Source organism: Astatotilapia calliptera, chromosome 11, assembly GCF_900246225.1.
Source record: "Astatotilapia calliptera chromosome 11, fAstCal1.2, whole genome shotgun sequence".
Classification (NCBI taxonomy): Eukaryota; Metazoa; Chordata; class Actinopteri; order Cichliformes; family Cichlidae; genus Astatotilapia; species Astatotilapia calliptera.
In genome coordinates, this window is record NC_039312.1 from 5,262,404 (window position 1) to 5,290,223 (window position 27,820).

A 27,820-nucleotide genomic window follows, 5' to 3' on the forward strand; every position below is an offset into this window, starting at 1 on the left:
TAGCTACAGTCATCTATAAAACACATTGCAGGCTGTATAAAAATGGCTTTAACTGCTAAACAGATAATGCAAATTTTACACAGACCCTTTGATTCAAAGCTGAAAGTCTGCACTTTAATCACTTCTTGACTTAAAGCCCACTCTCCACTGGCACAGTGGGCATTGTAACAGTGTCCATATACTTACAGATCTACCTCTATACTAGGATGTTTTAGTTCAAGTTCTATGTTGCTTGTATTTCAGTTAGCCTAATATTTTGAAACCTACTTTTAAGTAGTCAGTTAATCTTTAACCTTCATAGAGCGCGCTTCAAATTTATTAGAATGTGTTCCTTAATAGGAACAGCTCCATATTTTGAGAAATGCACTTGTTTTCTGATGGTGAGAAAATTTACATGTGTGTTAAATACAAAGCTCAGTTAGAGTTCATTTGTGATGTTAATGGTTGGTTGGGGGACTGGCTGATGGGAGTATATGCATGTAGTCAATGGCACACTTGTGTTTTTATAAGAATAATAATTAAATAATACCATACATAACATGCTGCATTATTTTATATTTTAACTGGCACTTTAACTGGCCCCACAGAAGACCTGTCCAGCATGTGGGTAGGCGTGACGCTTGAAATGGTGAGCTGGTTAGTAATGACTCAAATTAGCAAAATACAGTACACCACAATGAACCCCACCAACGAAACATGCAAATAAGGATGAAAAAACAAGCAAAAACTTTAACTTTTAAGGTCAAATTGTGAAGATCAAAGTGACCTTTAAAGTCTCCCGAGTCACCAGAGGATAAAGATCAAAAGCGCAAAGCAGTGATGAGAAACCATTTGAGCTCAGGCACCCCAAGTCGCCGAAACTAACGATTAAGATTAAGCTGCAGTGGATATTAGCGTGCTAGTGCGGTGATCCAGAGACATGCAAAGCACCACGAGAGCTGAGGGACAGCAAACAGACCTAAAGGCCATGAAGGGCAAACCCTCAGCCCCACGAGGTGCCCTCTGCGTGCCTTGTAGGTCATAGAGGACACTTTAAGACCAGTAATGGTTGGCCTTTTGGCAGAACCAAACTCTTTAGCAGCTAATAACAAAAATGACATGGTACCAACAATGAGCTGAAGGACACCAACACGTTGACCTGAGAGAAGCTGCAGAGGTGCGTGGGAAGTCTCTGGTACTTAGATGCCACAGAATCACTGTCATTTTATCAGGGTAGAAATATTAAAGTGAGCCATGGCATTGTAACAATGGCAGGTTGTTCTACCGTGGTTCACTCTGCATTCAGCAGCTGCTCAGCAACTTTAGCCTCAGCGAGCACAAAAAACAGGTCTATGCATTCAGTGCACTAAATCATTTGACCCCGTCGCTTTTTCACACACATGAAGTATACCACTCTGAGGACTTGAGTGAATGAACTGCTGGTTGATGAGGCAAAAGAATAATTCTGCCAACAACACAAAAGCCTCCCTGGAAATGTGAATCTCTTCCAGTTCGCTGTCATAATGACTTCAGAGCGATGCTAACCGCACCACCCACCTGCCACCGCCAAGTTAAGGATGTAAACACACCCAGACTCTTTGATAGGGTAAGAAAAAAGAAGGGGGCATGAAAAGAAAGAGAGGAGGAGAAAAAGAGTGAGAGAATGGAAGAAAGGGAGTGAGTTAGTGCTGTCCCTTGGTATTCACAAACTTCCAGCAATTAAAGCTGTGGATTCAGAGCCAGGGAAACTTCCCTGAAGGTCTTGGCAGTGGCTCTAAGGCTATTCCTCCTCCACTCCAACACACACACACACACACACACACTGATCAGTAACCTGAACTGACCTCCAGCAGCCTCCATCGGCCCACAGCAACCCACCTTATCACACATTAACATGCACAGAACAATCCTACCCGAGCCTACATCAGCCTACACCAACCCACACTGACTGACTCAATACACAGCATTAGGAGACAAACACACACACACACACACACACACACACACACACACACACACACACACACACACTTAATCTAGTGCAGCTGCCTAGTAACAGGTAGGATATTTTTACCTTTAGAAAAGTCTGTGAGAAATGGATTTTTTAGGAGTCTTAATTTAATATCACAGTCAAAGTGCTTTGAAAAAAAAAGCACTTTCAATTTAATTCGTGACATATTATTTCAATTTTCTCAATTATTTACTGGTACGGTCCACAATAAGGCACTGAATATCCCTGGGCTCAACCTTGAGATAGGAAAATGGCATTAGTATATGTAGATATTTCATGTTTAAGGTGATATTAACTGACAACGAAATCTCTTTGGAGACTAATAGCAATATTGTATTGTGCAGCACGTGCACTGTGCTTTATTTAATAGTTGGCTATATGGTAGTTACTTAAATTTTAGGTAATATTAGGACCACAATCCCTGTTATCGACAAACTTCATTGTGATGAGCTCTTTGGAGACAATCGGCGTCTATCCAAGTGTTGTGACAGCTGAACTTCTGGATACTGAGATGTGTTTATTTTATCCACTTGTGTTAGATGAATATACAGAGATGGTTAAAGACAAACTAGAGGTTTTAATGCTCCACATCAGATTACATAGTAGATATAGATTTAAAAATCATAGGTCAACATGCAGGCCACAAAAATGACTTTCACAATTTCCTCATCGACTTATGTAGATCTTAGTTTTTGTGAGTGATGAATAAGTCAAGTGCTTCATGGTTGCCATAGTTAATTATTACTAGTGGACTACCCACTGTCGTGTTAGCATCGGCAAGGGAAGCTATCACATCAGCAGAAGTTTATTTATGAAATGAGGCAAAGCTTGAAAGCTTGTTCAGAGAACTCGAGGTGCACTGTGCCATACACATGCCTCACTTTCTTAACATCATGTTAAGTACAGTCTATTGAAGCTGCAAACTTAAACAGACCATTGACTATGGCTGAGAATGATTACATGCAGAAGAACTGTTGTAGCTGGCAGGCTAACTGATGAAACAGAGCTCCTCTTTATCTGTGATCACTTTTTCTTTTTTCATCATCACCTAACAAATTGTAGAATAAAAGTTACTGAAAAGGTAAAATATGTTCCTCAGTTAACAAGGCTGCTAAAACTCTGATACCAAACAACTTAATATGTACTTACTTACTATGTCTCATAGTGTGGCACCCAATTCTCTTAAATTTGAAATTACCGTGTGTGTCTGTGTGTGTTGAGGTGATACACTGAGACATCACAATCATCAAGTGAGAGAACACAGGAGCACATTTCTGACAGTTGAACTGATTTTTAAAATCACAGCATTAATGTGCTCAGAACTGCAGAGACGCTCGTTTATCTCGTCTGGTTTTTTTTTTTGGTTTTTTTTGTTTTGTTGTTTGGTAAGTTATTTTGCACAAATAAAACAACCTAGACTGACCAAACTCAAACTGGCTGTTTTAGTTTTTACTAACTTATGTTGTGACTTAATACGGTTAAATCTGTTTAGCTGATATCCAACCACCCTTGTTACAGCTGACTAAATCAGTCAGCATATGCCAGTGTCCAAAGAAGTCTTCATGCTGGGAGTGTGAAATAAACTCCTTGTATGCTACAAGGGTGCATAATACTACTATAATAGTAGGCTCCTCTGCCCAACAGCGATGCTAACATTTCCCTGTAATGTTACCTGCTGCACTATTATTTAAAAAGGCACATTTTTTCTATCTGTGCCATCAGTCGCTGTCTGCAGACTCTGGCTCTCCTGCAGAACATTCAGTGAATTCTGCATTTCTGCCCCTTCAAAGATCTGCTAAAGATTTCATCTGGAATAGTAACTTCTTATTTAGCCTAGTCTGGACATCAATAATATCTGCTAAGTAGCAGAATACATACACACTCCTTGATTTTATTTATTTCGTTTTTTATTTTCTTACGTGCTCTATTGTGAGATTGAAGCGACACAAGACCGTGTGCGACACAGACACACACAATTCAAACGTTTTCGAGTGGAAAAGGCAGCAGCACCTTGCGGGAGCAGACTCAAGGACATTTCTTTTATTATGCAACCACTCAGCTTCTAATAAGAAATTAACAACATGCAAGGCACAAGACAAACAGGCCCTGTCTCTTCATCTTTATTTCACTAAATATTTGAAGCATGTGTTGCAGTCTATTGCAATGGTTCTGGCTGCTCTAGCATGTTGGAAAAAGTGCATCCCATGCATTTCTTTCCTGAAGGTTCCCTCTTTATATTGTGCTGTGAAGTTAACATGTTCATTTTAAAACAATCGTTCAGAGTTGTTTCTACACCTTGCAGAGATCATTTAATGGTTAAACTAATTAATTTCAATAAACAACACAAAATTTGATGTGGGTGCCAGGAAGCGGTGTGCGGCAGGCAGGATTAGGACCCAAATGCAGGACTCAGGAGACTTTAAACTCAAAAAGCATCTTTAATGCTGAAGTCCTTTAAGCAAAATACGAGACAGAGCTGGCGCCAGGAATGCAAAAAATCAGTCACAGGGAAACCGCAGACCGACGGAGCATGCGGTATGATGGAGGTAACAACAAAGAACACAAGCAAACTGAGGGTTTAAATACACAAGAGGAGACGGGAGCAGAGGGGAGATGCCTGGGAGAAACAGCTGAAGCAAATTTTTAATGCGACATGAAATGCGTAAAATTAACCGAGTTACCAAAATAAGACAGGAAGTAACTGAACTCAGGACACAGAAATGCAGACTCGATACGTAGAAAACAGGGAACAGGAAACGAACCCAGATAAGTCTAACCACCACTAAACTTTAAACAGGACCTGAGAAAATAACAGAAACCAGCAAGGAAATATCTCAACAAGGTACAAAGCAGTAGGGACCTGGCAACCTGCCTCAGTTTCATATTATCCTCAGAACCATTCCCTTTTCAGGGAAAAGGCAAGTTAGTTTTTTCTAAATCTAGCTGGACGTCACAATATTTCAACCTCCCAGCATATATATTAAAAAAACCCAGCAGAAACACCTGTAGGAGGATGCCATTTTTCACATATGTAAGTTTCCCCATGTCATTTTACCAGCTCCCCCTCTTAACTCTATCCCTCATTAAAGTGTAGGATTCAATTCAGAATGCCAACTAGCAGCTTTAAAATGTAAAAATGTCCAAGGGCACAGTGACGTCATCTGCTCATTTGCATTTCTGTGGCATCAGCAGTAATAGTTTGAGAAGGTCTGCGGGTTTCTTGGGGTAAGAGCTTCTTGATGCCAGCTAGAGTCAATTAAACAACATTTCTCTTCAAATTACTAAAAGCCACGCCTTACCAGAGTTCTCGTTTGCGTGATTCCTGAGTTCTGATGCCCAAACTGTGTGTACCAATTACATAAAGTAAGATATCTGAGAGTTCTAACTGAGGACTAAGAGGCTATATTAAACACTGCTCAAGAGCTTGCATGTATAAATAAATAATGGCTGAATACATAAATGATGTAATGTTCTGTGCTAAGCTAAGTCACGGTGAACACACAAGCCACGCCAGCTCACATGAGGGCGTCCTGTGGCCCGAGTGTGCAGTGAACCTGCTACGCAACGTGAGACGGAGCTGATTGCTATGGCAATGACTGACAATCACCCAACAAAATCACATTTGTTTAATTCTTCTTTAATATTTTGTGACATATTTGTAGTAAGTTTTAAACAAAGTTCACTGGAAGAAATATAGTGAGGTCCAGTGCATTAGAATACATCAGCTTAAATATAACAATCACAGATAATCAGGTTTAATGGCATCAGATGAAGCTGGACATGTAGCATGGCAGCAGCTACAGAGATGCTATTTTGTCTTTGTGTATTATTTTTATACTATTCACCTGAAAACACATATTTCACACACACTTCCAGCTGTGCCTCCCCCCCTCACCATGCTGCTGCAGTCGAGCTCACAGCAAGGAGTAAAAATACCAGGTACAGGTGAGGAAAACAGTATCTGAGAACGTGGGTCGGCCATTGGTTTGTTTCCTGCAGCTCAGCATGAGCCACATGTGCACGAGGATGTCTCGCAGAGGTTTGGTGTCGAGGTTCTGCAGCTCTGCAGGAGGTACTGTCGAATCCGACATATGTCTCTTATGAAAAAACAAAAGAACAAAAGTAAATATGGGTGGGACAGTCACCAGTTATGTGAAATAATAGAAATGTGAGTACCTCAGTTGGGTGCAATCAAACTGTACAGATTAGCCACCTTTTCAGTAGTAAATAATATGATCAGACCTTTCCATCACGGCACACACAACACGGCCCTGAACCAAGGCTACAGCTAATGTCAACGTTTCCCAGTTTTAAAGAAAGTGAAAATTTCCTCCATTCATCCTCTGACCATGCTCCCCTGTCTCATTAAATACAGCTTGGTAGTTCTGTCTTATTCTTGCTGAAACGTATCTCTACCATGGCTATTACGTTAGCTGCGGAATAAGCATAAAAGCATGTAAATAGGATCAGTTCAGGTGTATAATGGATTCACATCATCCTTACATAGAGTGCAATCAGTGTGAAATGTGTTCCTTGAATAGTGACACTTAATTATAAATTAAGTTCAATCGACTCACCACGATGACAAGTAAAGTGTTATCTGTATAATACCAGAGATGGCTCTCAAAGGGAAAGCTCCACTGGTTTAACAAACAGCCCTCATGATGCAAACGGGGAAATACTGTCACATGTCTCCACACAAAGCTATTCAATTCAGTTACATTTCTCACTTTTATAGATATGCGTGTGTAAATGAGCACGGCAGACCCGATGTGAACATGCTTTGCAGCATACTTTATTGATACACCCGGTTGCTGAACACACATACACAGCTACAGCTCTCCCGCTGCAAGCTCAACATACCAACAACAACACCCCAGACAGTTCCCAGTACAGATTTTAAGTCGACGGGGCATGATTGCGGTGCCGTGCAGGTGCATACATCTTCCCTGCACAGCACCGCAGACCACGCCCCGCCACAGCATGATATCACAACAATGTGTTGGTATACAGAGAAAATGCCAACACTGATACAACCCCCTATGAGCAAGTACTTGGTGAAAGTGGGAAGGAAAAACGTAACTTTTAAGAGGAACCAGGCTCAGGGAGGGCTCAGGGAGGGAGACTGGACAAAAGACATGCTGAGGAAGAGAATCAGAGATTAATAATAACAAGAATAATAACAACGATTAAATGCAGAGAGGTGTGCAAATCATTGAGGTGCATTATGGGAAGCTCCCAGCAGCCTAGGCCTACTGCAAAGTAAGATCACCTGATTCAGCTCCAACTATAAGCTTTATCAAGGTGTAGAAAGAGGGTGTCTGTCTCCTGAATTATTTATAAAGTCATTTAAGGCATGATTCAAATGTTTTGTTTACAAGGAGTAGCCAATCAAAGACAAATAGCTAAAAAAAGGTGAGGGGAAAAAGACTAAGATAGCTAGTTTTAGACAACAGATCTTATGATGATTATGAGCTACTCGAGCGAAATCCAAGAATTTAAAAAATAGAGCAGGAAATGAGCCTACTAGGTTGGTAGTAGGAAGCAAGGTAGCCTGTTTAATTTCCTTTCACAGCGTTCTGAAAGCTTTTTATGTGGCCCTTGTATCCACAGTGCAGCTCCTATCTAAGGCATGCTGTCTTAAACTTTTCCGGCCCATAAGCCAAATTTAATCATCTGAGTCTCGCCCTGGGACCCGGGCTCATTAAAATGTACCGGTAAACTTGTCGTGTCACCGGAATCAGGTCGTCTCTCTGCTACCCCCCTCTTAAGACACCTCCGTTTTAGACCGAAGCCAGAGAGCCACCTTCAGCTTCCTCACTGTCTCTGAGCTCTCCTGCTAACTTCCCTGCGAGTTCATCTGGAGTTCACTCCACCTTGTGATTTTTTTAAGTTGTAGCCTATGGCCCGAGGAACCCAGTCACAGTCTGCATCAATAATGCAAAGACCACAGACTGCTAACATCTCAGCCTTAAGCAAGAGGTCTGCTCGACAACACGGCGCTCAAACAAAGGCAGGCTGAAGACGTCTCAGACTATCTCAGCCACGAGGGAAGGAGCACCTATGCTGTTTAAAGGACACACACGCAAACAGAGCAGACACACAAGTACACTGAAGACATGAATTCTCTCTGTAGCTGTATAACACCCTCTTAGCACCAAGACATAATCAGGAGTGTGTGGTTCGTGTAGTCAGTCTACTGAGCAGGACTCAGTACAGCGTTCCTCAGCAAGGGTATGCCCACCTCACTCAAATACACACACTAAATGGAGAATACACACCCCGCTGCATCTCACCATCAATGTGCTGGGAAACATCTCCAGCTGTCACATTAAAAACATCTCAAACTATTCATGAATCGAGGACAACGCTGGTCCGTTTCCCCGCTGACTGAGATGTTATTGTTGAAACGACTCTTTTTCCTCACATTTTCAATTAGATTCATAGTCGCCAGCGCTGCCGAACGCTTTGCATAAAAGAGCCTGTAAATCTTTAATTCAAGTAAAATGGAATGAAGCTCAGAAGTGCAGGTTTTCAGGGTGCCAGCGTCGATGTGAAACGCGTGTATGCGTGTGTGTCATTCTCTGGTCTTTTCTTGCATGCAGGGACTTTACTGAATTATTAAATCACTACTTAGGCTTTGTGGTTAAATGAAGCTATGCAAACAAGGACGAACTGTATTAAAAACACTCTAGCAGTAAGTGAACGCATCGTTTGGCAAAACTGTTTCAACGTAGTCTGTGAAACACACTTAAAGAGTAAAACAATATCAAATCGCTGTCTCCAGCACTTTCTGGTTGTTTCTGGGGCTCCTTGACTACTTAATCATCGACTTAATACCGCCGCTTCTGGACTGCTCCTAATCAGTGTGGGAACTGTGGAGCCATTAGCCAAATGCTGAGGAGTTTCTCTCCTCTAAAGCTTGAGGGGCTGAAGAGATCTGGGCACCCAAAGAAGCAAAAGGCAAGATAAATGAAGAGAGGTGGGAACGGCTCCAGGTGGAGAGGAAAGCATGTTTATTCACAATACGCGCTTTCGTGACGGCTTACTTATGCGCGCCTCCAAATATTAAACAAGTCTGCCACCTTCTCTTTTTGTGATTTGAAAAGTGCCACAGTGAGATGGAATGTATAATATAGCCGTCTTTTGTCAAAATCCAATTACTGGAATCTGAGATACTGGATATCAGATTAAACGGTGTGGCGCCACACGCAGGCCAGTTAATCTATCACGGAACAAAAAAAAAACACACATAGCTACGATGAATCGGTCTCACCTGGATGTAATCCAAATATAACCTGCATGTAAAGTGTCGCTGAGAAACAAATCAGAGTCTGGAAAAGTGAAGGATTCGTTCAGAGCTGGAATTTTACCAGTAGGAAAAAACAACAACGTTCAAATTATGTCTGATTATCAAAAACACAGCACACCAATGGCTGTTTTCATTTGTTTTCAAACATCAGTTACACAATATTTTGTGTATTAACGTATATTTTATCTGCATACAATAAAATAGTTGAGGAAAGAACTTTTTTCGCTACGCAGTTTACAGAAACATGATGACCACCGGACAAAATTTAAACTGAAAAATATAACTTATGTAGCTGAAATAAGCTCTTGTGCTCACTTTCACTTCACTAAAATTCAACTCAGGGGAGTGTGCTATTACATATAAATGCTTTTACCAACTACTCCATTCATGTTCGCCCTGATAACGGTTTTCTTAAAGGCTTTCCCATCCACGGTACACCTGCACAGCTTATTCCACTTACTCTGGCTGATTAGACTTCTGAGGACTGCGTGTGGGCGTGTACAGGCGCTGTTTTACTGACACCTTCGCCGCCCTTTTGTTAGCTCCGTCGGCCGTGTTAGGGGGGAACAAATTACACGTCTAAAGGTGTAATTTGTTCATTGTTAATCACACAGGGAAGTCCAGTGACCTGACAGAATTCCAGACATAGCTTCCCCCACTTTCACCCCGAGCAGAGGTCTACTCATCAGCCAAACGCGAAGACACCTGGCAGCCCTCGAGATGTGCGATGGGATGGAGTCATTCATCAGCTGTGTGACTGACTCTGCTGCTTAAACTGACAGTATCACACAGGCATTCAACATATTCCGGTTTAGGACTAATATTCTACATTCAGTTATTGAAAACTCAATTGTGTATTGTTTCCTGAGTTGCACAGAACAGAGCTGGATTTCCACTGGAGGACTTGTTAGACCCAGTAACCCTCGGTGAGGGGGTTAACAGCGTGCTACCCACCTGCAATGCTGCATACTGTGTGGCAAAGGTGAAACAGCTGCCTGGCGTGGCTGCAGGTTTCACACACCCTGCTGCCGGTGTGAAGAGAGAGCGGTGAATGGTTTAGCCTAATGTAATTAGTGGAACAGATATCAGAGCCGCTGAAGGTAAACTGTGGTAAATCACATTTGCTTGGTTCTTCATCACAGTTAGAACTTCTTTCTTTCTACTTTCAGGCTGCCGAACGTGTTAAATATATAATTCCCCGATGCTCAAGACAAACATTTTGAGAAAAACATCTTTTTCCCCCCATGTTTTTCACAGCTTTTTTTTTTAATGCATAACCAAACATTATTTTTGGACCACGTTGACAGCTCTATCCTTGGTTTGGGTGTTGTTCACTATTTTATTTTATTTTTTTGCATTTATTTCAGAATTTAACAAGCATCGTCTAATCTGAATTTCAAAATAGTTACTTATTCAGATAAAAACAAATTTAATTCAGGTTTTTTTTCCTACAGATTTTATACTGGGATTTAAGTGATCTCTTAAATAAAATAAAAAAAGATTAAAAAGTAAAAAAAATCTGTTTTATAATTAGTTATAAACTCAGGTGACACTTTAGATGTGTTGTTTTGCCCAAGTAAATTTCAAAAACATTAAATTTTTTAAACTCAAAACTTAAAAAAAGCTCCTGTTTTTTGCAGCTGTGGTGCACCTCGTCTCGATGACCAGTTTTCACTCGTTTCTATAACAGAAAAAAACGTCTCTCCGGCTATGCACATATGTTTAAATCTAGCAAACTGTTTACACAATCCATGAAATCTCCAAAGGAGATGAAGAGGAGGATTGTGGTGTCAAAGCCGAACAGAAATATCTCTGTAAGGCTGCTCTGTGTTCGCTGAATGGCTGAGATTAACTTTCACACAGCTCACGCACCTTAATGCTGTGATTTCTGCAGGCTAGCACAGAAGAATATACCATGTTTTGGCAAATAAGTTCTTTGATCAACTTATCACGGTGTGCCAACTGGGGTTAAAAATAAAACCACAGCTTTTCTCAGGCGGCTTCACGCAGCACTTTGATCTCCCGTTTGACTAGCACAACATTTTTGGATGTATTCAGTCAGAACTCAGCGAGATGTACAGTTCTGGCCAAGAGGATATCTTTAAAAATACAGAAATTGGGATAGAGCTGTTAAAAATGTTTTCCTTTCTTTGGCGAGAATATGAAAATCTTGTTTGTGATCCATTTCAAAGGATATGCTACATCTCCAGCACGGATTCCTTTTTTTTTTTTAAGGAGATGCCAAATAACTTTAAAAGAAAATCGTTGGTATCACACTGTTTTTCAATCCTTCTCAAGTTGTTGTAGAGGCGATCAGACTGAAGGAAAAAATGAGCTTGTAGCATAAAAAGAATGAACTCTTCTTGATTAATTCTGCAGCAGCATGCAAAATCTTTTCTTTTCTTTTAAAAGAACAGTTCCACAAAGAAGGAAAAGGTTGAACGTCTGATTTGTGCTATTTACATTATTTCCACTGGATAAAGTCACACGCACAACACTCGCTGCAGACATTTGTATGTACAAAGGCGCACAGTTGAATGAGCACAACCCAGACAAAGACACACACACACAAACACACGCTCCAAAGCAGGCTGGCACTCGTCTTTGCCCGTCTCGCGCCTTTCGCTCCACCAACACAATACTGTCACATTTTGGCGTGTCACATGGACTCGGAGACAGACAAGGCTGCATTATCAACAACTGGCTGGGGATGTGTGTGCGCGCGCGTGTGTGTGTGTGTATCAGAGCTCGAGTGTGTGCGTGAGAGTGAGAAAGAGTGTTAGAGTTCAGGTTAAGGCTGAGCCGTCAGCGGCAGACAAGCCCCATCAAGTCTCCCTCCTCTGTCTAACACGCACTCAGCCTCTCGCCTCAGGAGGTGAGAAGCCGCTAATTGGCAAAGGGCGAAACACACACACACTTGCTTTAACACTACACACACACACACGGACTGACGGTCAGCTACAGTCGTACACAGAATAGTACGAACAAAGAGACAGAAATACAAAGAGACAGATGGACACACACACACACACAAGTCTGGCTCTGAGAGGCAACACTACAGTTTGTGTCTGCTGCGCACAGCTCGACCTGGTAGACGCGCGCACATTACTGTAGCTAATAATACACGCTGTCTGCCTGCTGACTTTCTCCTCAACTTTCTCACTTAGTTATTATTGCATGACTTGATGGTTTTTAGTCACTTATATATTAATAGACTCTTTGAGTTGAGCCTGCGCACAGAGCTGACCTTAAAAGAGGGAATGCTCGTCCTCTGCTCTTTGGTTTTCAAACAAAGCTCAATTAAACCTCAGCTGCCCATGAAATCAACTCTTTAGAAACCGTTTTTATGAGATTTATACAGACATGTCATTAAAATGGGTCATATTAAACGGGACTAATAATAGACAAATGTATTTTTCCAAGTTGCTTTTTGTCACTTGCAACATAAACTGCACAGTTTTAGGAGCCGCTGTTGCGTACATCGATGGAAAATTTGAACATCTAAAGTCTCAGAACAAACTGGGAAACTATAATGAATGACATTGTGTTGCCAACAACTTTGATCCTTCACATTTAAAATGATTTAAGTTACTTCATAACCATGCAGGGAACAGCAATGAGAGTTGGGCAGAATGGTAAAACCTTCCATCCAGCCACTAGTGGGCCATTCAAACCACGAAGCCAGGAAAATACTACAACTACAACCAAATTACAAAAAATGTCACCTAAAAATAACAATCTGGTAATCTAATTAGCAAACCTCTGATGGCTGATATATTTATCCAGTCGTCCCACCGTATATTGCAATGTTCGGGCTTCTTCCCGTCTCTCTAAGACTGAGTACAGGCACAATGAGAGAAGCTCGTTTCTGCTGCTTGTATCCATGATCTTATTGTTTTGGTCACTACCCCACAGACTGTTGTCATAGGTAAGAGTAGCACACAGATCAACTGGTGAAACACAGCTTTCATGCTCAGCTCTCTCTTTACCAAGGCATCTGTCAGTCTTCTAAACCACTCACCCACATCATGCACAGGACCTCGAGAGACTAGTGGAATAGACCCTATTCCAACTAACACTGCCCGAGATGTGGGATACAGTATTGGATAGGCTGGACTACCCAAAGAGAACCTACACAAGCACATGGAGAAGAAGCAAACTCTTTACAGAAAGGCCCCATTCTTCCTGTGCTGGTGACAGTACTAACCAGTGTACCAACATGCATCCAGCCACAGCTGTGAGAAGTTTAGACAGCAAACCAATAAAACCAATGTTTAAACAGTATTGTGTGCATGCCTCTCACCCTATGAGAGCTGGGATATTGTTCAGCACCCCTGCTCAACAAGCTTTACATCAACACCTCGCTTCATCACTGCTGCGACAAAAGGATAAAGACACGAGAGCACCCACTCCACACTGCTGCATACTGCTGCCACAGCCCAGGACTCTGACACGGCATCCCAAGAAGGTAAGCGCTGGGCTGAGTGTGTGTCAGCACTTTGTAAGGTTTGTACATGAGGGAAACAGAAAGGAGCTGGAACTTGAGAGTGTGCGTAGTGGGGAGGGTGGGGTCACAGACAGGTAAGCAGAGAGGGAGAGGGCAGAGCCAAAAACAGCACTAGCAGCACTAAATAATGCTTCAAAGCTCTTCTGCAGGTCTTGCACCGAGACCTTCAGGACAAGGAGAGCTGTGGTTGATTTGAATCATCTCTGACTGCTTTATGTACGATCAGCCATGCAGGCAAGGAACAAAAAAGATTGCATGTGCTTGAATTCTCTCTACCAGACTCTACCAGACAGGGGGGGGAAACACACCCCTGCCCTTAATGCAGCTCACCAGAGAACAGAGCTCTGTAATAGAATTAATGTAAACCCGATCAGTGGGCTGGAATACAGTAAAGGCACAGAGCAGTGCTCTGCTCCTGCACAGCATCACATATAGATCAGCATGTTTAAAGACTGTATTCTGTTGAAATTTGGATCCATGGCTTTCTAAGATGTAGCAGACACTGTTTTGTTTTTGGGTTTTTTTGCTACTGGACCATTTCTGCAAATCTCTGCAGCAGAGGTTTAGGTTTAGCAGAGCCTGGGTTAAGATAAAACATGACCATGCAGAGAGTATGGGTCACTTCGGGAACACTGTGGATCACATGCATGACGGGTGCTTTTAGTTTAAGCTTCATCATCACCTTCTTAAACCTCCAGCCAGGAAGGCAGGGTGCACTATATGAAGCGTGGGAGGGAGTCATGGGGTTCCTTAAATAGGTATCGGTCTCAAACTGGGAATGATGGGGAAGATGTTTCTGTGCTCCCTTATCACCCTACTCTGTTGCACAACTGTGGAGCAACTCTTGCCTGATGGAGCTTCTCGTGAGTGGGACCAGCTTACGTGCACCGCGCGCTTCATTTGCATAGGGAAAAAGTTGGAGAGCCTGTGGTCTGAGATATGAGTGACAGCTCAGGTGATCACCTTCCTAATCTAGCTTCCCGGCTAGCTTGTTCATCAAATCACACAGAACATGACAGCTAACGACACAGGATGCAGGCAGGGGGGAAAGCACACCTCTCAGTGTGCGTGTGTGTGTGTGTGTGTGTGTGTGTGTGTGTATTCAGGGCGATAAATGATAAGAGCAAGTGCGGAGGTCACGGTCAGTGGGGAGGCGGCGATGCCCCGCAGGGACAGAGGCATAGCGGACTGCTGCTGTGGCCCCGGCAGGATGGACGGCTGCCAGAGCTAGCCTGCTCGCTGCTAATTTAGCCTAGCTGTGCTGTCTGGCGCAGCTTGGAAAAGCGGCTCCAACTCTAACCAGCAACTTAAACAGTCTGGCTCAAAGTCAGCCGCCCCTCACGCCAGCACATCCTCGATAGCGTTTTTAGCCACATCAGCTAGCATAACCAGAACATTCCTGCAGCCGCCTACGATCACACACTGTGCATTTACCAAAAAAAAAAAAAAAAAAAAACCCACATATAAATTACTCAGAAAAGGTCTCAGGCTTCCTACCTGTGAATGCAGCCGCTAACTTGCAAAGCCACCGGGTCTGCTTGTTTAAAGTCTGGTGTTGTGTTGCTAGACGTCAAGTCCAACTGCACTACAGTGGTTTCCAGTCTGGGAAGCAAAATAAAGCCCAGCTGTCCTACTGTACAGTACATGCTGCTGACAGCCGGGCTCTACACAACGCTTTGGCGACACCTGCCGGGCACACGGCATTTAACAGGCAAAGTAGTAAAAGTTTGATAACTCGCTGTTCCAGAGGTCACACGGGTCAGGAGCAGATTTGCAGCAACATTCCCAGTTCACCGCTTCACTCAGGGACATTTCACAGTGATGTGAAATCTTGCAGAATTTAAAAGAGCTAGACCATGCAGTGCTTTAAAAGGAGCTGATACAATGCCAGCATGACTGATCAAACCGAATACAAGAAATTCAAATCAAATTCAAATTTTATTTGTCACGTACACAGTCATACACAGTACGATATGTAGTGAAATGCTTGGACAACTGCTCGTGACCTAAAGAGAACAAAAAAGGAAAAGGCTATGAATAAGATAGGAAATAAATATGAAAAATTAAAAAGGGTAAATTTAACTAGGAAGGAATAAAATATAAATTAAGGTTAAAAATGAAATAACTGTACAACACAAATTAGAATGAAGGGTAAATTTAACTGGGAAGAATAAGATAAAATATATAAATTAAAGTTGAAAATAAAATAACTGTACAACAAAATACACAATATAGAACTATATAAGAATGTATGAAGAAATCTAAATATAAATAAATATATACACAATAACAGCAGCTGTACAAGTATTAACCGGAAATGAAGAATATAGTGACCAGTGTTGTGCAAAACCAAAGTCCAGAAAGTCCAGTGTGTGTGTAAGAACCATATGTGTGGGTCAGTACTGTGTGGTGGGTGGTGTGATTGAGAGACCGTATCGCCTGCGGGAAGAAGCTCCTCCTCAGTCTCTCTGTGTTGGTCTTCAGGGAGCGGAATCGCTTTCCTGACCTCAACAGAGAGAACAGTCTGTTGTTGGGATGGCTGAGGTCCTTCACGATCTTCCTGGCCTTGGTCCAGCACCGCCTGCTGTAGATTGAGTGCAGGTCAGGGAGCTCGGAGCGGATGGTGCGCTCAGCTGACCGCACAACCCTCTGTAGAGCTCGTCTGTCCTGCATGGTGCTGTTCCCGAACCAGGTTAAGATGCTTTCTATGGTGCACGAGTAAAAGTTCCTGAGCACCTTGGAGGGCAGTTGGAAGTCTCTCAAGTGTCTGAGGTGGTAGAGACGCTGTCGGGCCTTTTTCACCACGGTGTTGATGTGACAGGACCATGACAGGTCCTGCGTGATGTGAACTCCGAGGTATTTGAAGCTGTCCACTCTCTCCACTGGGCACTCGTTGATGACGGGGGTCTGGTAGTTCCTCTCCTGCTTAGTGCTGAAGTCCACTATCAGCTCCTTTGTCTTACTGACGTTTAGAAGGAGGTTGTTCCTCTGGCACCAGTTCTCCAGATTCCTAATCTCCTTCAGGTAGGCCGTCTCGTTGTTATCAGAGATCAGGCCCACCACGACGGTGTCGTCAGCAAACTTGATGATGGTGGTGGAGCTGGTAGTGGCCACACAGTCATATGTGTACAAAGAGTACAGCAGGGGGCTCAGAACACACCCCTGGGGGGCTCCAGTGCTGAGAGTGGTGGAGGCTGAGACATGTCCGCCCATCCTTACTGCCTGTGGTCTGCCAGTTAGGAAGTTGGAGATCCACTGACACATAGATGAGCTGAGTCCCAGATGCTCCAGCTTGGTGGTGAGTGTGGAGGGAATTATGGTGTTAAATGCAGAGCTGTAGTCTATGAAGAGCATTTTAACATAATTCCCCCTTCTAGTGTCCAAGTGAGTGAGTGATGTGTGGAGGAGATGAGAGATGGCATCGTCTGTGGAACGATTTGGACGGTAAGCGAACTGTAGTGGGTCCAGTGTGTCTGGTAGTGAAGAAATGATGAAGTCTCTGACCAGGCGTTCAAAGCACTTCATCACTACTGAGGTGAGGGCTACAGGGCGATAGTCATTGAGAGAAGCAGGGTGGGGTTTCTTCGGGACAGGAACAATGATGGACTCTTTGAAGCATGTGGGGATCACCGACTGAGATAAAGAGATGTTGAATATCTCAGTGAACACAGGAGCTAGCTGGTATGCGCAGTCTCTTAGGATACGACCTGGGATGCCGTCTGGTCCTGCTGCTTTCCTGGTACTGGAATGTACTGTTATTCAGCTTTCCTTTATTCTCATTTGAATTTTTAAGGATTTAATGGCTTAATTGTTACCATTTTTATTCCAGCTAAGTCAGACTTTAATTTCAGGAAGTTTGCTTGAAGAAATCTGCTAAAATAAATCTGATTAAAAGTCAAATCTGGGATTTAAATAAAGCTAACTGAACAACTAACGCATGACTTTAGAGTAAGAAACATTTTCACTGTTCACTTGTTATTGTTAACGAACACGATGTCCAGAAATCCACTTACTAAAGCTCATTACATGGCAGCCAATCTGAATTTATACAGAGTAGTGCTTCCATCATGTGGAGGCTAGTTATGTCATTTATCCAAACCACTTAACAGAACTTGGATTTCTGAAAACACATCGCCTTCTTATAAAATAACTGGACTTTTGTTAGATTCTTTAACAAGTTGTAGCATTAAGTGAAAGCCTTATTGTACAGAAAGTCTGATTGAATGGACAAACAAACAAACAAAAAAAAGTGAACATGAATATAAAGCTAGTGTTCAAGAATATATTTCATAAATCATATTTGTCCACTTTGATACCTTTCTGACAGCAATGTGGGCTAAAGGAAAAAAACAAAAGACACTGCACCTTCAATTGTCACAAAACTTTATTTAAACATATATTACATACAATATATTACATAAATGCTATTCAAAGCATGTGCAAATTGTAAATCAAAACATGTTGGGATGTTTAACAGTATACTGCCTTCATGTTAAAACCCACTACACAAGTAGGAAAAACTGTACAAAAGAATAGTGTTCTTCAGCGTGTTGTCACAATGTGTGGCACTAGCAGGTTAACAACACCCCCTTGATAAAGTTTCCCCATTTCCATCCCCTTCAATATCAAAACTGATTATGGAAGCAAATCCAAAACCCCCCGAGCAATTTTTGCCATTTGCCCCAGAGCCAAAAGAGGAAACAGGGAGATAATTTTCTGTGAGTGGAACAGTGATTAACACCAGTTTTGCCATGGCAACCATACTGAACAGACCTGGCAAGCTGCCGAATGAAAACCCCACCAGAGGAAACTCTTTTAGCATGTAATAACAATCATTAACCATCCTAATGTTGCTGTGAGCTGCCCTGAACATGACTAAATTAAGTACATCTGGGCTGTTTGGAATGAGCCTTGGAGGTTGTGGGGAAGTCAACACATGGTGCTGACAAAGGCTACTGCGCAGGTGGGCCCTGCAAGATGAAGAGCCATCTCCATAGAAACAAACACGAGTACAGAAGATTAGGAAAATGTTGTGAGATGCAGACAGAGCTAGAATAGCAGTTTTAAAATGTACTCCAGCAAAACTGAAGCTTTAAATCTATTCGGGTCCTTGTTTCAGTTAGGAGGTAATGGCAGAGATGACTCCACAGAGTTCTCAGACAAAAAGGTATGTATCCACTGTGTAACACAACAAACAGGCAAAAATGTGGCTTTTCCAAAAACAAAATCCCTGCAGTGATGTTACCAAACAGCAAACAAAGGCATTCCTGCATGCCCAGCTCCAATTAATTCCAAAGTATCTCAGCTGGTGCCGCTACTGTCCGACAGACCATGGCAACAGCAATGCTACTTTGTGACATGACTCAGAGAGAAAGCGAAACACCAGATCCAGAGTCAAGTGACAAAATGCATTAGCTCTCTGGAACGCCGGGGCCGTGCAGACTAATTGTGAGCTGGACAGATTCAAACTACTCAGCTTCAGGCACAAACAGGCGCAATCATTTTTCATCGGCCAGCTGAGGACACCTGTGCCTTATCCACAGGCAGCTGGGGCTGTGTTGGCAGGAGTCTCAGTCAGTCCCCCTCAATCAGCTATAGCGTGCATCTCCAAACATGACGACAAGGAAGGATTTAAATCCAGAGGCTGACATTATTTGATCCTTAGACCTTATGCCTCTTATTCTGTCACTCACATCTCTCCCACGGTGAAGAGAACAGAGAGGAGCACCACCCAAAGCCAGGCGGCACGACGAGGTGGCGTGGGATGGTTAAAAACGGTGGATTCAAGGCAATGCCTCACCAGTCAGCTGAATAACAAGACTTCCGCTTGTTTCTGACTGGATGAGCAGCAAGCCGCTGTGTCCGCCTGCGGTACTGGGCTTGAACTGGACGGGTAGCTTCAGATAGTGCTGGGATCTAAAGGTCGAGGAAGAACAAAGGCGGTTACTGAACGGCTGGAACAATTTGAAATGTGTGTGTATACATAATGTGAAGAAGCACAAATATAGATTCAAAATGCATTCAAATATGCACTGCACTCATCTAAAAATAAATAAAATCCTACACTGTCACCGTTTCATATTGTTTCAAGTATAATTGATATCAGTCACAACCACTTTGCACAGTGATGGAACACTTGAACCTGAAATGAACAGTCCGTCTACTATTAATGCATCTTTTAGCCATTCTACAACAAAGCTTTAAAAAGTATTTTATTTGTGGATTAATTACTGTTTTCTAATGTTGTACAGAACAAATAATGAATTAATGGTGAAAACAATCACATGATGCAGCCATATATGGTAAATGGTAAATGGCTGCCGGACACTGGCGCCACCGGGCCCTCTGACCACCACCAGTAGGCAACGGGTGAAGTGTCTTGCCCAACGACACAATGACCGAGACTGTCCAAGTTGGGGCTCGAACCGGCAACCTTCCGATTACAAGGCGAACACCCAACTCTTGAGCCACGATCGCCCCCCATATCAATGACTAGCACTAATAATCCATTCATAACTAGCAGAAAATGAATGCAGGGATTAACTACAGCAATTTAAGGTCCAGTTTAAATTTTAGATGGTTAGAGGTTAGAGAACTACTTCAACTATACTGGTTATATATTCAAGTTGGCTTTTGGTCAGCTTTAGATACAGAGGTATTTCAGAACCAAATGCTTATACTAAGACCCATACAAGGGAAACTGGAGAAGCATTTCTTTAAACCTGTGGTCATCGTAATGAGATCCACAACATGCTGGGAACACCACAATCACAAATCCACACACAGCAGTGCTCACAGCACACCTATCGCAAAGCTGGGGGAGGTTCAGGTTGTGACACTGTTTCACATAACTGTCATGCTTCACTATGGAATGTGTCACAGTACTTTCATTTTATTGGTGAAGCAAATACATTTCAGTATTTCATTTCCATACTAGGCATCATTTTAGCCACTACAAAACAACAAATAATGTGCACATTCTGAACACCGTTCCTCACCAGCACAGCACAACACAACACAACTGGTACCTGTGACCGGGCCGCCCCTCCAAACGCCTTTGTCAGGCAAAAACATCACTCGTACTCAGGCCTCAAGTATATACTCTAGAAAGTTAGATCATCCTCCTGGTCCCAGCTTCTCACAGGACCTCCCCACAGTGAGCATTCACAATGGGAAAATGACATTATGCAGTCTCCAAGTTAGACCACAGAACATCTTTTTGATTAAACGTGATCTAACCAACTACTCAGTTGTATGATAACAATACCAGAAAACTTCAAGAGCTCCAAATAAGCCTAAACCAAGTCTAAAAGCAGCAATCAAAAGGTTTGTGTTTGTTGTAATAAACATCAGACTCACCTCAGAGAATATCTGGAATGCTTGATGTAGAAAGGCTCACTAGGGTTTACAAATGTCAGCTGCAAGTCAATTAGAGAAGCCACACATCACATATCAAATCCATGCAAAGCACAGTGACAAGTGTTAGGGGTGTTACTGTATTTTTCACTCAGTATAATTACATCAACTCAGGCATGCAATTTCTTTTAGTGGTACAGAGAATCACAAATATAGTCAAGGTATCTCTACTTCTGCTTCCTTAACACATTATGTCATCTCCAGGGGCAACTCACACTTAAAGAATGACTTCTTTTAAAACACTCTCATATCTTACTTCCTTGCTTGTGTTAACCCTGTGACAACTTCACTTTTCTGACATGATCTTACTGCATTTGCATGTAAGTGAACTTCAGTTTCTGCTGCAGTAGGCAAGAAAAAAAAACCTTACACCTTCATGAGAATAAATTATGCCCCACCTCATGCATGTCGGACGAGTTGTTGCGGACGTTGACCTTTAGAGAGCTGGACTCACCCACCCGTGTGGCAGGGAAGGTGTACAGGTCCTGTGGTGAATACACACCCCTCCGCACGACCTCCTCCTGGCTAAGGATTACAAAATGTGCCACTTTAAACGGGGGGCATAACCATCATGAAACAACCGGGAATTCACAGTGACTCAGTGTTTAAAAACAACATAACTACGGTATGAATTTAGGTTGAAAGGGGTCCTATAATTGGTTTTTTTTTCAGTCAAATATGCTGTCAGAGTGGGGGATACTCAATTTAAAAATGCACAAGTTTAGAAAAAAAAAATAGTTTGTATGAGTGATCCACGCACAAGCCTCTGGCTATGACCACAGAAACCCCAACCACCTGCAATTCAAACCTTCTGTTTGTGAGTAGCAGCCAATCAGTTGGCCTGAAGGGATAGGAGATCAAAATCACTCCATGTACTGAGAACCTGTATATACAGGATAGATAATCATGCAGAACTACTCTAGCAGGGTACAGGGATAACTGTTAGAATTCAATTCTAGCACAGTCATTTCATAAAATCATCTTCTTGATTTCCTCCCATCACTATAGCTAACCTAAATTTACTAAATAAACCCACATGTGCTACATAAAACAATATTCTTGTGTTTTTTCTGAATGGGATCTCCCTCCATGATTAGATTTAGGTGGAGTTACCTGATTTTGCTAGATGAGGACTCGGGTCTCTTCTTGGTCTTGACTGTGGTCTCTGTCTTCACTAGAGAGCAGTCTCCTTCCTGTGGTCCTCCCACTGGTCCAGATTTTGTTCCCTTTGGACACAGACATTTAAGATTCAGCCTGTTAGCTTTCAGTGCAACTTAAAAACTGCTGCTCACTAAAAAAAAAAAAATACAAAAACACCTGAATCTAACACCATTTATCCCTGGGAGACATACAGCTACGTGCTGGCTTACTAAATTATATGCAGAGACTTTGACTTAGACAGTTAGCTGTAGAGCTAAATATGAGTGTTATGTTTTGCATTTTGGTTTTCCAAAGTTTTACAAACTAGAGTCACAGATTGGTATTTAACTCTACTCAAAGACTCTGCATTCCACTTTAAACACTGCATCTAAAAGACAAAGCAACAACAAGAAAAGCACTAGCATCACAGCCACTTAACCTACTCATGTGGAGCCATCTCTCTGACATCCCACTTGCTGTGCATGTATGCTCTTAAGTTAACTGATTCTGTCATAACACTTCACTTTAAAGTGTTACACACAAGAAGCCCGCAGGCCCTTCTCAGCAGGGTGGCTCTCCTTCCCATCCCACAACCCACTTGTCTCATTTGTTAATTCTGTCACTTACACTACAAAGCCACAGTCAAGGTACTGCTAATATGTGCAGCTTATTTTAAAGTAACTGAAAGTTAACATCACAATGTGCCTCTGTAGTGAAAGCACTGGCCATATCCATATTTTTTTGACTGAATATCAAATATCTAAAGCAAAGTAGATTAAAATTTGTCTGAAAGTACAGTTTGTGCTATAGAAAACAAACTTGAACTCAGTTTTGTTTTTAATGCCATTTTTTAAGAAAGCTGAAGGTGTACCAGGATTCCAGTGCCTCTTATGTACTACAGAAGAACAACTTTTATTTTCCCTCATTATGGTGTTGAAAACCTGCATGATTAGTGTTGCTACACAGGAAGAGGGTCCTGGGAGAGGCCCTTCTGTGTGTGGTTTCTGTGGGGTTTTTTCCTGAATGACTGAAAAATAAGCTGGGAAAAACTCTTTCAGAGAATAGATTCTATATTTTGAGGAGTCTACTTCCTGGTTTAAGGGGAAGGGGGGAAAAAAAAAGTCCTCACAGTGCCACAGAGCTGGAGGCGGATTCGGGTTTTCTGCTGGGGCTCAGACACAGGGTGGCACTCCAAGTCCCAGAATTGGGCATAGTCCCCTCTGTCCCTGGGCAGAAAAGTGATGGGCACCTAAAAAGATAACAAAAAAACAAAAACAAAAAACAAAAAAAAACATTGTAAGATGCAACTGGATTTTATTTAACCTCATAAAAACATCTTACTACAGAGTTATGCTTCTAGATGGAAAGTATAAACTTAAATTCACCTCAGTGTTTGATTTAACCAAACATTTAAAACTCACAGATGTGATACATAACAGAGTAACATAGAAACATCATTTTGAATGTGTCACTTGACTAAAAAGAGAATTCCAATGTTAACAGTAAAACTAATTGCACATGAAAACCGTATTTCGTGAAAGGAACAATAAAATTAATGAAAGTTTTAATAGAACACCAATTTAAAAATGTAAAAACAATAAAACTAGATTTTATAGGTTTTATGATTGGCCATTAGATTTTTTTTTTTTTTTTAATTAAAAAGGATCCTTTTCCCTGTGAAAAGCATTTGCTGGAAATCTTTGTCCCTTTATAATGACCTACTTTAAATATTACTGGCAAGTCTACTGCAAGTACCTACCTGCATCTTCTCATGGGCTCCCAGGGTTCCAGAAACCCTGGAGCATCTGAAAGTCGTGTAGGTGGCCCGGTAAACGTCTCCGCTGTTGTCAACCCCCTGAAGAGAGAGTGAGGGAGTGAGAAAGGACCACAGTTTGTAACAACATAAGCTTGGATCAAAGCAGCCAATAACATTTATGTATTAGAAACATAATACATAAATCGAGGGTGCGAACAAGTACAAAGTAATTACTAAGGTAGTTCATGAAACAAAACGAATCTCACAACACTCACATACAAAAGTAACTTCAAAATAAACTACAAAGCCGTAAAAGCAGAGATCTCCCAAGAGATATTCAAGAGGAGCAGGAGAAAACAGCTAATAGAAGAAAGGAGGGAGGAGAAAAAAAGCACCTTGACATATGGAGGAGCAAATGATGACAGGTACCACCTCACTTCCACGTTCCCATTCTGCACCTCCAGCTGGGCCTCTGAAGTACAGGAGCAACATAGAGACGTTCAGTCTCCCACAGGAATAGATGCATCACGTGCTACCTACAGACCACGACTAAAAACTGACAGCCTGGAAAGTATTTCATGTTTAAACTGAAAGATAATTGTTGTAAAACTGTTCAGACACGAGCACAATGTAGAGCTTTAATGTTGGTCAGAGCAAGTTACTTCCAGCGGTAAGCCATGTTCCTACCTGATGTCTCCCCTGAGGGTGTGGTGGGGAAGACTATGGTCTTGTTGTTGATCTCTACCATGGCCTGAGGCATCTGTGGGGTAAGTGATGGCCTTGTGGTGAGCCTGCCCACAGGCAACAAGGGGGTAGCAGCCTGAGGAGGCAGGGCTGACAAACTTGTATCTGCTGGGGCTGTAGACACATCCAGAGCAAGGTCTCGACGGATCTGAACCTTAATAAACTGAAACCAGCTCAGATTTAGCTCATGTCAGTTTCTCACAGTCTGTCAGTGTTGTTTGGAAAAAGAAAAGTTGCTAATATCCCATACCTTCTGTTGACCATCACACTGGACATAAATCTGTCCACTCCAGGGAAGCAGGGAAGATTTAGTTGCCAATGAAGGGTTGGGGCTGATCAAGATCTGCAGGTGGCACCTTGGTTTATGATAATGACAAAATTAGACGCAAACATAACATTCAGCAGATTTATGCACACATTAAATTAGGATTCGCTTGTCTGTTGTCCTTCTAGAGCCACTGTAATGGCAAAAGTTATGGAATCAGACATGTAAAAGGGTTACCGCATTCAAATCTGGCCCATCTCCCCTTAAAAATAAAAAAATAATTTCCTCAAGTGTATGAACACAGTAATCCTTCAGCTTGATTTTCGGTTGCAAGGAGGAAAATCTAGTGATAGTGCAGGAGGTGTGCATGTTTTCTGTTTTTTTTTTTCCCCAGGAAAAAACTCCAGTATTTTCAATGTGCTCTATAGTGAAACAGGATGACACAAGCCACAGTTCTGCAGAGACCATCTGCCCTGAGGGATGAAATCAAGGTGCATGCTAACAGAAAATGCTGAAGGTCATATCCTGAGAAGCAGCTCCCATGATCATTCAGGATGGTTTCAAAGAGAAGTCAATATTGCCTTTTTACTCTACACACCAACCTTATGTCACACAGAGGGAAATGCTTCAGAACAGGAGTGAATGAAGCCAGACATTGTTGGGAAGATGATCTTGTAGAAAAAGATCGTGGAATATTTTGATTACACCTCATATTATATCTGTGAAAAAAATCCACTGGACCTCATGCTAAAGTGTTCCAAATATTCAGTTGATGCGTAACGTGATGCAATCACATCAAGTGTGAGAAATGCAGAAAAAAAAAGAGAATACAGAGAATTTGTAACCAAAAACTCTTGACTCAAGGGTATTCTTACTGTGGCTCAATAACTCCATGCTGTGGGGTGATCGTGAGGCAGTGGGCAGGCCAGGACAAATCAAAGCTCAGCTCTCTCGAAGTATTGTTTCGGATCTGAACTTGACTGGTGGTGGATGCACCATCTAAAAACAACAACAACAAAAATTCACTGGTTGCTCCAGCCAAACTAACAACCAAGCTTGCTTAGTACTCTTGAAATCTGTATTCAACTCACTGATGGTGGGAGCTGCAAGGACGAGCTGTTCTGGGTGAATAGTCCAGGACTCTGACTGTTTGTGTAATTGCTCTGAAGCCTGAAGAGGGTAAAAAGAAGATAATCTACATTCAAAAATGATACATTTTTCACATGAAATAGAGTGAAGCAAAGATCTAAATCTCAGTCAGTTTAAAAAGCCCCAAAGTAATCAATAGTCATTGAAAGAAACCATTAAAGTTGATTAAGAAGGGCTTACAGTACCTTTAAGGAAGGCTCTGCCACTCTCAGTGCTGGACCCTGGGGACCTTTCACTGGCAGCACATCCAGAGACACATTGCCATTTGAAGACCCACTGGGAATCACACAAGACCATTAAACTGTGCATTCTTATCAATGCAGAGTTATCAAAGAGCAGGAATACACAAAGACAATTGATAATGTTGCATCATAATTTTGAATGTGTTTACTAATCTAAAACCCAATAAAATGAATATGCTGTACGTTGAGCAACGGTCTTTTGTTTTCTGACATGTACTTGGATCCCCATATTGGTGATCGCACTGCTATTAAGATGGAACAGACCCGTGTATATTCCAGCAGGTTACCTGTCTGTCTCTGAGCTGGACTTTGCAGACGGTAGCAGCAGAGCATGCTCGCTCTCCTCAAAGTCTGTATTCTTAGTACTTCCAAGCAACGACACCACCACCTTACTCATGTTGCCGTAGAAGATGTGGGCTTCATTGGGCCGCTGGGGCAGGTCACAGGCTACACGGGAGGGAAATCATTCGTCAAATTTTAAGCAGTGAATCAGATGTAAAGATGTTCAGAATCAAAATATGAATCTCTGCTGCCTTAAATTTTATGTTCATGTTCTCTTAGGCTTTATTCAGCCATGCAACTTTGTCCTCGGCTGAGTGATTTCTGCTAAACAGTCTTTGCTCAACTTGTCCCAAAGCTTCAGAACAAAATCTGACATTTCCAAAGCATATCTGGGATTAAGTTGTTACCTTTTAATACTTTCTCATCACTGCTAAAAAAGAAAAAACACCAGTGGTACCCTTCAGCCTCCTAGTAGATACACTTATGGTATGATTTGAAGCTCCTGCATCTGCTCGTTCCAGTTATCGCATTCACAAACTTGGGTGTCCATGCCAGCTGCCCAACATCCCGCAGTCTTTTAAAAGCTGGTAACAAGGATGTCGTTTTGTGCAATTTTTCCTAATGTCAATATGTAGATATTCTACTACATCCAAAATAGTAGTTTTAGTTTTTTTTAATAAAAAGGGAAAAGGCTGTTTATTTCTATGTGAGACACTTAAGTTAAATTAAGTTTTAGGTTAACAACGCAGTAAAATGGAACATGAAATGTGCAGGTTATTACCATCATCTATGGAAAGTTTTCAACTGCTTTAACCTTGAGATCAGAAAGGAATTCCCCTCCCAGCATGGTATCTTACCCTCTGCAACATATTCTTCTCCCAAGAACTTCTCATTAAAATCAATGTTTTTCAGCAGACTGTTGTCAGACAGGGCCTTCCGTGCAACTTCTGGCTTGCTCTGAAGCAACCTGAAAGACAAAAATAAAGAGATGCATAGGACTGAAAACGTCCTGCCAAA

At 42.1% G+C, this 27,820-nt stretch overlaps 2 protein-coding genes across 6 annotated transcripts in view; both read right to left on the minus strand.

The window, feature by feature from the left end:
* ldlrad4b (low density lipoprotein receptor class A domain containing 4b) overlaps positions 1-15,466 on the minus strand; it is a 258,527-nt gene extending 243,061 nt beyond the window's left edge. The window contains exon 1 of the mRNA XM_026185856.1: positions 15,307-15,466. The gene's annotated coding sequence lies outside the window, so the exon portion shown is untranslated. The remainder of the gene's footprint in view (positions 1-15,306) is intronic.
* Positions 15,467-18,175: 2,709 nt separating this feature from the next.
* The window catches only part of cep192 (centrosomal protein 192), a 34,775-nt gene continuing 25,130 nt past the window's right edge, over positions 18,176-27,820 (minus strand). For 4 of the 5 annotated variants that reach the window (XM_026183990.1, XM_026183991.1, XM_026183992.1 and 1 more), the window contains 14 exons: positions 27,661-27,770; positions 26,809-26,968; positions 26,465-26,555; positions 26,222-26,300; positions 26,006-26,129; positions 25,116-25,221; positions 24,809-25,028; positions 24,517-24,593; positions 24,125-24,220; positions 23,495-23,614; positions 22,339-22,451; positions 21,624-21,750; positions 21,169-21,227; positions 18,176-19,725 (listed from right to left, as the gene is read on the minus strand). In XM_026183990.1, the coding sequence (XP_026039775.1) occupies positions 19,593-19,725; positions 21,169-21,227; positions 21,624-21,750; positions 22,339-22,451; positions 23,495-23,614; positions 24,125-24,220; positions 24,517-24,593; positions 24,809-25,028; positions 25,116-25,221; positions 26,006-26,129; positions 26,222-26,300; positions 26,465-26,555; positions 26,809-26,968; positions 27,661-27,770 (1,615 nt within the window). In that variant the 3' untranslated portion in view covers positions 18,176-19,592. The remainder of the gene's footprint in view (positions 19,726-21,168; positions 21,228-21,623; positions 21,751-22,338; positions 22,452-23,494; positions 23,615-24,124; positions 24,221-24,516; positions 24,594-24,808; positions 25,029-25,115; positions 25,222-26,005; positions 26,130-26,221; positions 26,301-26,464; positions 26,556-26,808; positions 26,969-27,660; positions 27,771-27,820) is intronic. The other variant, XM_026183993.1, reaches the window with a different exon arrangement.